This window comes from Microplitis demolitor, chromosome 6 (genome assembly GCF_026212275.2).
Source record: "Microplitis demolitor isolate Queensland-Clemson2020A chromosome 6, iyMicDemo2.1a, whole genome shotgun sequence".
Classification (NCBI taxonomy): domain Eukaryota; kingdom Metazoa; phylum Arthropoda; class Insecta; order Hymenoptera; family Braconidae; genus Microplitis; species Microplitis demolitor.
Window position 1 is genome coordinate 14353030 of NC_068550.1, and position 12174 is coordinate 14365203.

The following is a 12174-nucleotide window of genomic DNA, read 5'->3' on the forward strand; positions in this document are numbered from 1 at the left end:
GCAGCAACACTTTATCCGAAACATTCAGCCACTTATTTTTCTCACATTATTCCACACATTCAGCCGCATATTATCTTAAACATCATCCTACAAAATTTCTCCCACATCTTCCCACACATTACCTCTCACATTATTCCACACATTTTTCCACATATTATCCCACACATTTAGCTGCATATTTTCCAACATATCATTCTACGAATTCGCCCCCCCCGCCCTTTTTCCACACATTCAGCAACACTTTATTCCACACATCATCCCACACATTCACTCACACATTTTCCTACACATTCAGCAACAATTTAACTTATACATTTAGAAACACATTTTTCAATCCATTTAGCTACACATTTTTCCACTCTTTATCCCACTCGTTCAGAAATACAGTTTCCCACACATTTAGCAACGATTTATCCCACACACTCAGCCACACATTTTCCGACAGATTCTTTCACACATTCAGCAACACATTTCCCACCCAGTATCCCCCTCACTTAGGAACAGTTATTCCCACACATTCAGCCACACATTTTCCCATACAATCAGCAATAATTTATCGCAGACATTCAGAAACACATTTTTCCATACATTTAGCCCCACATTTTTCCACACTTTATCCCACTCATTCAGAAACATAGTTTCCCACACATTCAGCCACACATTTTCCGACAGATTATCTCACACATTCAGCCACACATTTCCCACACATTTTTCGAGACATTATCCTACACAGTCGGCGACACATTTTTTCACACATTCCGCAACACATTTTCCCACACATTCAGCAACATGTTATGCCATACATTCAGCAACACATTTTCTCATACATTAAACCGCACATTTTTCCACACTTTATCCCACTTATTCAGAATCACGTTTTCCCACACATTCAGCTACACATTTTCCCACACTTTCAGCAACGATTTATCCCTACCATTCAGAAACACATTCTGCCACACATTATCCCGCACATTTTCAGTAGATAGACCGGGGGGTTTTTTGGATACAAAGGGACAAGATGGACATGGTCTGTTGTACCAACGGATGGTAAGTTGCCGATAGATGATAATGTGTCGACTGTTGGTGAGCTTATCTTGGATGCTTTTGACGTCATTTGGGTGCTAATTGTGTTTATCTGGGGCCCTTTCGACATCATTTTGATGATAACTGACGTTATTTGGCAGTCTTTTTACCGTCTGAGCTCATTTTTGAGCTTATCAATGACGTTTTTGAGCTCATGTCCGCCATTTTGAGCTCATGTCATGACAGGTGGCGCCCTGTGTATATTTCAAGCGGGGGAAATTTTTAGAAAAAATTATGTACAATTTCATTAATGACTAGAGCGGGGTTCTCGGCTTGCCTATCAGGTTACAGGTTCTGGCATCTTGTTTGTGCTTAACCCCAGCGCTGACACTAGCGTAGCCTTTCCTGATTCATGTTATATGTATACGTAAATGTATGATTTGAGGATTGATGTATTCAAACTAGAGGTAGTATCGGTACTTGCGAGGAGACATGCCATCTAGTGGCATGGTTTCTCTGCCCTCTTTTTTTGCCAATAATGACGTCATTTAACAAGTTTGAACTGGTTTTTCCTTTGTTCTTTTTCTAACTGCGTAGATAATGACATCATCAGACAAGTCTGAACTTATTTTTGAGCTAGGGTGGGGCAAATGAGCTGAGCGTTGAGGTAGAGAGCTCGCAGCATTCAGTCTACGTCGAAAAACGTTTTAGTTAACACCCTGTACAAATGGATAAGTTCAGTGAAAGTTAAAGAATTTTTCTCTTACATAACCGGCCATATACTGACAACCTGGATGATATTATTAAATCGTTATTTGGTGACGTGCCTCCTGAGGAAATTGGTAAATTTGTTAATGATAAAATTTCGTTTGCAAAAAATATTGAAATTATTGAAAGTGCGCAAGAAGTATCGTGTCCAGGCTGTGCTGAAAAAAGAAAGTTAGCACAGAATCTATTTGAAATTAGTGAAAAAACGGAAAAACTGCAATTACGTATGCTTAGAAAATCATAAAAGTGGGTCCTCACGGTTCAAGGTATATATAAACACTTATTATTATTTTTCTAATAACTTAACTATGAATATTTATTTAATTATTTATTAACTTTTTCTATAGAATTCACGCATGCACAGACGAGTGTAACCACGAGGCTCAAATCGAGTTCGAAGACATAAGCGACGAAAGTGATATTTTCGACGACGACGACGACGACGACGATGAAGCTGCTGCTATTCCAGATTCCTATTATTTTAGGAACGCGAATGAGGAAAGAGACAAAGAATTGGCTACCCGAAGGAAAGGAATCGAATTACAATTGTCTCATTGGAAGGAAATATTATTAAACTTCAAAGATCGCAAAGATTATGGACAAGCCTGTCATGAAATCACATTTATATTAACTAAGTTATTGTTTAAAGCTAACAAACCGCAATAATGAAATTAATAATTGATTTTGTGGGTTTCGAGATGCCTGATGGCAGATTTGTGATAAAAGAACTTTGTGCTACTGATATTTGTGATGAAGTAAGTACATATGGACTTGCGCGATGTGAACATTGGTTGTTTGAACCACCTTTGGATCAAGTTGATGTTGCTGTAATGCAGAATAGTGTTGATCACTATAAGCATCACCATTCAATATCATGGATAGCCGGTTTGCTACCATATGAATTATTGAAAGAAATTCTTGAAATTATGGTCAAACATACACGATACTTTTACGTACAAGGTAAACAGAAGAAGAAATGGCTTGAACATCTAATTGACCAGGCTGTACCAATTATCGCTTTAGAAAAAATTGAATTTTTCTCACTCTATCAAAAGAACGATTTCTCGAAATATCAATGTCCATACCATGTCTATCACTTAAAGAAATTGGATACTTCATGTGCATTTCAAAATGTTCAAGAGTTTAAGAGATGGTTCTGGCAATTTTATGGAATTCAACCAACCTACGAGAAGTCTGTTCAGATCTTCAATCGATTGGGGAATCTACTTTGTATGGATGATCGAGATATCGCATGCTTTGATGATACATTTATCCTTGAAAATGCAACCCAGCAGATTGATTTCGTTTGGCACAAACTACCAGAAGAATTGAAAAATAATGAAAACTTGATTGGCTATCAAAGGTGTCGGGATCATTATATTTTCCGTGATGATATTCCTGATAGCTTTGCATATCCATTTCGAAAAGATTGCTCTAACTGTATATTTTTAGGTTAAGAAGAAAAACTATATTTTATGTAAGACTAAAATGAATATTTAAGGTTAAGAAAAATATCTATAATGTATATGAAATTATGTGAAATAAAAAAATATTTAAGGTTATGTAAGACTTAAATGAATTTTTAGGTTAAGAAAAATATCTATATTTTATTGTATTTGAGGTTATGAAAAATATTTAAGGTTATGTAAGACTTAAATGTATTTTTAGGTTGTAAGTAATAAAAAACAATATATATATCAATATTAAAAAAAGTTTATTCATTTATAAATGTAAGTTTTTTAATTAAAACAGGTTCAATAATTATATTTAATTTATTAATTCTTGGTTTAAATCATTCTCGATCTCTTGCTGCTTGTTCCCATTCACCTCTTCTTGCTTGCTCGTGTGCAAATCTCCATACATACATGTAATGTATGGTTGGCGTTGGATTAAATTTAACAGTCTTCATATTAGTTTTCGTACGATGCTGCTTATAGGATTATACTCGACTATGCGATCATGTATAATGAGACAATAAGCTGATGTCTACGCAGGTAATTGATTTGTAGATTCAAATTCCAGACGAATGTCCATTGATCCAGATTTTGTTGATTCGTTTTGTTTCGAGCAGTCGATAACATACAGTGGTGCTTGTTCCAAAAATTTCTTGTTTGTTAGCAGTGGCTCAGGTTCTTTGTTGCAGTATGAAATTTGGAAATTTATATACATATCATACAACAGAGCATATTAATTGTTTGTAATGTTGAGGTTTAAATTCCCATAAGGATAACTCTGAGAGTTTAAGAATAATTTTATGTCTCTGATGTTGCAGTGATCAAATACGCTGGCATTTTTAGTTGCATAATTTTTTCTTGCTGTTTGAAATCCAAGGATTACAAAACGTGGTTTCTCGAGCTGCGTAGGTGTTTTGACAGCCCAAATGTGCTTCGAAGTATTAGGTAATAGTAGATACTCGTACAGCTCCCGAGCTCGGAAACTGATTGAGATAGCTGGATCACTTGTAATATAATTCAAAGCTTCAATTTTTTGTTTATCAGCCATAGTCACATATGGTACAATCCACTCGATTTTTTGCAGCGTAATTTTAACAGCTTCAGCATGAGCTCCAGCAGCAGGTGTAGCCACAATGTATGCATTTAAATCAGCATTTGATCTTATTAATATTAATTCATGCTTTGCATTGATGACAACTTTATGGTAATCTTCAGCAAATCCAAGCAAAAGACTTAATGGTATAGATACATCAAAGTAGCCATTGTCATTGTGTAATTTGTTGACAGCTTCATCCACAATCCAACCTGAATTTTCTAGTGTATTTTGTTGAGCTGGACTCAGTGATGTATATCCTTTCATGAGACTTGTGATGCCGACATTTTTAGTACGATCAATCTCAACACCATTGAGCTCGTAGCGTATTTCTTCAAACATATGACATACTGTCATATTTACCATGTGAGTAGTTGCACTTACAGCTGTACCATCAGACTTTGTAAATTTTCCGTACACATGTAGTGTACTTTTACTTGGAAGTAAACATAAATCTTGATGTTGAACAGCAATTCTTATTTCATCGCTGTTGTTGAATGTCGATGAAGCATACGGGAGATGAGCATGTGCTTCACAGTGTGCAATTGACTCATCAAAAATGATTTGTCGTTGAATATTTAAGATTTCCGCCGCCATGGTCGTGTACACGTCAAACAACAAAAATAAATGTTTATTTTCTTAGTTTTCCACGTAATTTTAGTCCTAGGCTCTGAAGAAACTGAGCGTGCTGATGTGTTAACACCTTGTGCGGTACTCGGCGACTGATGTTGCCTGAACATGTTGCTGTCGTTTTATACCCAGCACCACTTTTTGTCTCATACCCGATAACCATTATTTTAAAGACTTTATATGCAGTCTTATGGTTATCGTCTCACCTCTAAAATTAGCCAGCTTTCCGTCTTGATCGACAATTCTCAGTCTGAGATTTTGTATTGCTTGTACAGCGATCGGCAAATAAATGACGTGTGATGGTAATTCGACAATCTTATATCCTGGTGGTACACTTCGGAAAAATTCATGAATAGTGTGAACTTTGTGTTCATTTATATAAGCACCAGACGCGATGTTGCACTTAACTCTCAGAGCATTGAGTTTTAATATCCTTACTGGTAAATCTGATGAGTGAGTTTTATGTGGCATCAGCTTCCGATTTGTAAATCCCAATAGTTGACCAATAGAATCTTCAGGCGTAAAATTTATAAATTGATCACATTTAATTTCTCTTCTCAATTCATTATTATTGGCTTTGATGTTGATGCTGAGTCTTTGTAATTTCTTTTGAATATATTTTTTAATGTCAGTTATCTCGTAACTTCCCGTTGGTATCGTCAAGACTCTCTCTTCAATAGTTTCATATTTTTCTGCTTCTATATTATTTTCACTCACTGAGTCATTTTCTGTCACTGAGATATTGTCATCAAACTTTGTATTTATTGCTGCATTTCTTTTTTTCTTGACTATTTTTTTCTCATCAACATTATTTTTATCAATTTTTTCGATATCAATGCTATCCACAGGATAAGAGACATATAATTTATTAGCACCCACATCAATATTGGATATTGAATTAAATGTTAATAACTCTACAAGTCCCAGAACATAATTTTTAGTTGGTGATAATTCAATTGGAGGAAATTAGTTGGCCTCCGACACGGATATGGATCCCGTCAGCGTTAATGTGAATGACTCAGTCCTGACTGATGTGCTCTACACAAAGTCACATCAATTTATAGTTGTCCAATGAGAAATTTTAGACATAAATGTCCGCATATAATTGTATCAAAATCCTGACATCTTCTGTGATTATATTTTACGCTACCAACATCGAGATACTCCATAAGATCTTGTGGTGGTTGTAAATTACCAAAACTGTCAAAATAAATAACTTTATGATTATTTTTCTTGTATGCAACCCAATGAGTACCAGGTCCGAATTTATCATCAAGATTAATAATAGCTGATTCATTTATTTTTGGCCCAGTTTCAGGTAAATCATTTCTCATAAAAACACCACGAAAGTTTGGAATTTTTAGAACTTTAGCGTACTTCAGTAAGTCGATGTTTGTGAGTGCTCGATGTGGTAGCTCTACTTGTTTTTTGACTTGCATCGTCTGCCTACTGGATATGTCTCAAATATAAACCCATACCACGTCTGTAAGGTTTCAAGTATAAACCTTTTCCCATGGATATTTGTTCCATTTTCAAAATATGACGTTTGCTCTTCTCCAATCGATTTTTAGCAGCACTTGCATCATTTACAGCTTTCGCTATACCAGCAGCACCCCCAGCCAAAGCTCCTGTTGCACTCAAGCCGGCAAAAAGTGGTATTAAAAATGGTAGTATACCACGAACTTTAGATGGAACTGGTAAAATTCGTGGCTACTACTGGTCTCTACACGTCTGCTCTCCATAGTAGCAGCATCATGACTAACTTAAAATGATATAAAACCTGGTACTTATAGCTCGCTGAGTGAGTTGTTGTTGTGACCGCAAACTATCAACATGGAGTTTAAAAGTCAGTAATAAATAAATAAGTAACAAATAAATAAATTTTGATCAAATTGTTCAAGGTACAGGAGTGAAAAAAGTCAAAAGACACGGTGCTTTATTGCCAAACAGTGTACGTGCTATATTTTGTGGTCCATCAAATTGTGGAAAAACAAATGCTCTGCTCTCACTTATCATACACTCCAACGGCTCAAGATTTGATAATATTTATCTCTACTCAAAATCTCTGAACCAGCCAAAATATAAATTTTTAGAATCACTACTTAAACCAATAGAAGGTATTGAATTTTTTACATTCAACGAGCACGAAGAAGTACTGAAACCTGAAGATGCAAAACCAAACTCATTGATGATATTTGATGATGTCGCTTGTGAAAAACAAAATCATAACAAAGCATATTTTTGTATGGGTCGACATAAAGATGTTGACAGTTTTTATCTCTGTCAAACTTACACACGTATACCTAAACATTTGATACGCGACAATGCGAATTTTGTAGTTCTCTTTCGTCAAGATGAGATGAACTTAAGACATGTGTATGATGATCATGTAAATACTGATATGTCATACAATTTATTCAAAGACTTGTGTTCAGCATGTTGGAATGGTAAATATGGTTCTGTAGTGATTGACAAAGACAGTGAGCTAAATAGTGGAAGGTATAGAAAAGGATTCGACTGCTTTATTAGTATAAATTAACTCGTACTTGATAAATAGTCATCAGAGTTTAAGTGAACTCTAACGCATCAACATGAAGACTGAGGAACTTTCAAAGCAACGAGATGTCTTACATCAGATATCTCAGGCTAGTGATGCTATCCGACGGAAACACAGAATGCTCAAGTTGGGTAACGACACAGCTGAGAAGACAGTAGGTGAAATGTTCAAGCCTATTGTCACACCTCTGCAGAGTCTAGTCGAATCATCTAAAATCAAACAAGAAGTCAAAGAAGAAGTTAAAAAAAATAATTCGACGGTGAATTATGATACAGAACTTGATGATGCAAGTAATTATGATAGTATTATCTCTGAAGATAGGAGCAGAACTCTGGAAGAAACACTAATATCCCCTGCTGCATCAAGTACCCCTGCTAAGTCAGCTAGCAGTGAAATAAAGTCTTATTTATCTAAAGTGTATAAAAAAAGTAGAGATATAGATCTGAGATATGGTGTCCGTCGATGTTACAATGATTTTTACATTGGTGATTCTGAAATAACTTTTAATGATACTGAGATTAATATAAAAAATAAAAATTACTCAGTGACTCCTGGTTTATTGGAATTATTATTTAAAAAATCACCTGATGATTCGAAAGTCACACAGAATGATAAAAATAAATATCTCGAAATTATAAAGATGACAAATGCTGATAGAAAAAATTATCAGCCAGATGGTAGTTTTTATGAAGACTCGACAATCAAGTACAATAATTATATTGCTGATTTTCTTGCTAAAAATGCAAACTTAAGAGGTAAAAGATTACCTGATTTTATGATTGCGAAAAAGAAAAACGCATGTATGGATTATGTCTACTGGGATGATCCAAATGAGCTAGTTGACCGTCTTCGTTTACTTATGGCATCTCAAACAGCTGGGAATCCAAGTCACACCAATGAAATCATATCAATTATTGAAGAGCTACGAGAAGCAGAAATTATTTATTAGCAACCACTGCATCAAATTTATGTCATTTACTCGCCGACTGTTGAAGTAAAAAGAGTAAAAATGAGTATCGATATTTTTGGACGGTCACTACCAGCTGGTGCTGCAATCAGTGGACCACCAGGACCACCTGGACGAGGATTTCAAATAACTGTTGATGGACAGTATGATGTTGAGAACAAGAGACTGTGTCATGTTGGTAAGCCAGATGAAGACAGTGATGCAGCAACTGTGAAATTTACACGTGATCTTGTACCTGCAAAGAGCTGTCTCTATTGTATGATCGTATGAGGAATGATCAGTCAGAGATCATTTCACACTTGCACTCTCAAGTGGTAACACTGGATTCTGCTGTGACGCTTTAAAAAAAAAAAAAATCAAGAATTAAAAAATATAATAAAACGTATAAAGTCACGAAAAGAATTAATTATTAGAAATACACAGCGAATAAAAGAATTGGAAGCTAGAATTTCTGTTGACAATGGAGGACAAAAAATCAGTAATAGCGTATGAACTGCACAGACCAGCACGCAGAAATTACCAACGTCGTCATGTTGACATACGAGCACTTGATGAAAATTGGCAAGCTGATCTAGTTGAAATGATTCCTTATGCAACAGTGAATAAAGTAAACAAATATCTGCTAACAGTCATAGATATTTTTTCAAAGTATGTTCGGGCTGTACCGATTAAAAGTAAAAGTGGCAGTGATGTCAGTAGTGCAATGAAATCTATATTTCAACAAGGACGTGTACCAACAAATCTGCATGTTTACTAAGGCAAAGAATTTTATAATAAAGAATTTCAAGAACTTATGAAACGTAAAAACATCAACATGTACTTAACATCCAGTAACTTGAAGGCATCAATATGTGAACGTTTTAATCGAACACTTAAGACTAACATGTGGCGTCAATTCACCGCTCGTGGAAATTATAAGTGGATTGATATATTGGAAGATTTCGTACACAAATATAATACTAGAAAACATCGTACTATTCAACTGGAGCCTATTGATGTAACTGTTAAAAATGAGAAGCAGATATTTGAAAAAATATACAAACCTCTTCAAGCTCAGCGACAAGCACGAAAAAATAAATTCAAAGTTGGAGACAAAGTTCGAATCAGCCAGTACAAACATGTGTTTGAAAAAGGCTCCACACCCAACTGGACCACTGAAATTTTTACAATCAAGACAGTGCAGAATACAAATCCAACAACATACAAGAACGAAAAAGCTAAAAAACGTGCAAAGGGAGTTTTTTTCCACACTATCAGCCACACATTCAGAAACACATTTTTCCGCACATTCAGCCACTTATTTTTCCCCCTATTATCCCACACATTCAGCCACATATTATCCCACACATCATCCTACAAATTTTCCCCCACATCTTCCTACACATTCAGTAACACTTTATCCCACACATTATCCCTCACATCATCCCACACATTTTCCCATACATTATCCCACACATGCAGCAACACCTTATCTCACACATTTTCCAACATATTATCCTTTACATCTTCCTACACATTTTTCTACATCCCCAGCTATGCATTATTCTATATTTGTCCTATACCTTCAGCCATTCTTATCCAAGGAGAGTAGCTAATTGAAGATGAAATTCATAATCATTTCTTGAGGATGACGACATGAATTTTTTTTGCTTATCGTCGATCAGACATTAATCGGTGAGACACTTTTTTTATTTCTACTGTGTATAAGTATAGATTATTCTTCATGATTAACATTTCATTATTTTATTTCTTTGTATTTTCATTCTTTTACTTTAAATATTATTATTTTTAGTTGTTTTGCTGGTAGGCATATATATATATATATTTAAAATTTTGACATCTGAAATTAGTCAAAACTTGTATAAAATTGCAATCTTATCTTCACATATCAATAAAGAAATTAATTAATCAATCATCTAATAATTAAATAAAATTGACTAACAAATTAATTACTTAATCAACCAATAAATTTATATCTAAAACAATGTATGCTTTGATTTTTTGGCCAAGAAATAATACTTCCAGTATTATTTCAGCAAAGCAAATTATTGAGTATACAAAATTTAATTATTGTCTTGTTGATTACAAAAATCAAATTTATCGTGGTAAACTAGTGGCTCATAATCGTAATTTTCGGCATTTTCAGTAGTTTCTAATTGTATTTTTTTTTATTTTGAGTTATTTTATGATGTATGATGAGCGGTTGATTCTTTGGATCTTTTCTTCGATGTCTTAATTGAACTTTCCGTTGTTCGAAGTGACATAATAATTTATTTTCAAGCAGCTAACAACTCAATTTTTTCTTTGAACTATTCTTTACCACACTGTAAAAATGATTATTTATTTTTAGAGAATAAACAATGGTTGGAATCGCTAGAAGTCAATACTGATGAAGTTGTTATTGGGCAAGTTCAAACCACTGTCAATAACGATTTATTTGAAATTACTACTGGGAATACGACGGACATCTCTAAAATTCCAAATTTTGAGACCAGTAATGTCGATACTGACAATACCGACAACGATAATATTGATTTAAAAAATGCTAATACTGATAATGAAAACTCTGACAACACTCTCAATAATAGTACTGGAATTATCAATACTGATACTGTGTGACGGGGTGACCTAGTGTTCGACTGCCAGGTCAGCAAAAATTAAATTTAGCGCCATTTTATTTTTCGCATCCGCCCTCGCGCTGGAAGTATGTAGTTCCGCAGTGTGGCGACAGGGGGTGGATCAGGCACACCTCGTCGCCAGACGCCAGAGGGTGATAATTATAACTTAGAAGCTGAGCTGAGCGGTCGCTCAACCTATTGAACTAAGCGTTTTTTATAAATCTACTGGTGCGAGAGTTTCATATTGTCAGGCAGACGCCTTTGTTAAGTTGGTTTTGCTGAAGTTTCTTTTGGTCTTGGTTTTTGTCCAATTGTTTCAAAGAAGGATTCGAGAAATGGCTCAACACCTGGGACAAGTTGACGTAAGTTCCTTAGAGTAGAGGTTAAATTTTTATTTCAACGAATTTGTCAAACACGTGAGGGAATTTTCCTAAGTTAATTATCGTCTTTTATAAATTTAATTTACTTATTTAATTTAATTTATTATTATATTTATTAAATTGATTTATATATTTTGATTGATCTATCCAAATCGCTGTGCATGCCAACTTTTATTGTCGTTCGCATTCTCTTGTCACTATACGAATAAACGTAAATTAAGTGTGGTCAACATTAATCTATAATTATTAATTTAAAATAATAAAATAAAATAAAATAAGAATTGAATATCCGGGTGAGAATCAACAGGCCCGACGAAAGAGTGTCGCGCACGCGCAGTGGAACTCTGGTTGGATCCTGCAATAATTAAATTTATGAATTTTCGAAAACCTAAAATTTCATTTAGTTATTAATTAAAGGAACGATCAATTGTAATAAATTTACTCTATTTATATCTATTTATTCTTTACTTATTTCAACCTATTTTTCACTATCCTAAATCGAGCCGCGTACTCGGCTACATCAGGCATTTAAGAACCCGGTGCTCGACCTCCGCACGAGCATTTTCAGAAGGGCTGTTCGAACCTCCTGGTACGGGGAAGCAAGGGCAGACCCTTACAACTGACGACACTAACTGTGACAAAATTGACATTAATAATAGTGATACTAATATTGTAGACCGTATC

The 12174-nt window shown here is 34.8% G+C and overlaps 1 protein-coding gene across 1 annotated transcript; it reads right to left on the reverse strand.

The window, feature by feature from the left end:
• Positions 1-3978: 3978 nt before the first annotated feature.
• On the reverse strand, positions 3979-4935 carry LOC103579126 (uncharacterized). Its single transcript, XM_014443519.2, has one exon. The coding sequence runs from the start codon at positions 4933-4935 to the stop codon at positions 3979-3981; it is 957 nt and encodes a 318-aa protein (XP_014299005.2).
• Between the last annotated feature and the right edge of the window lie 7239 nt (positions 4936-12174).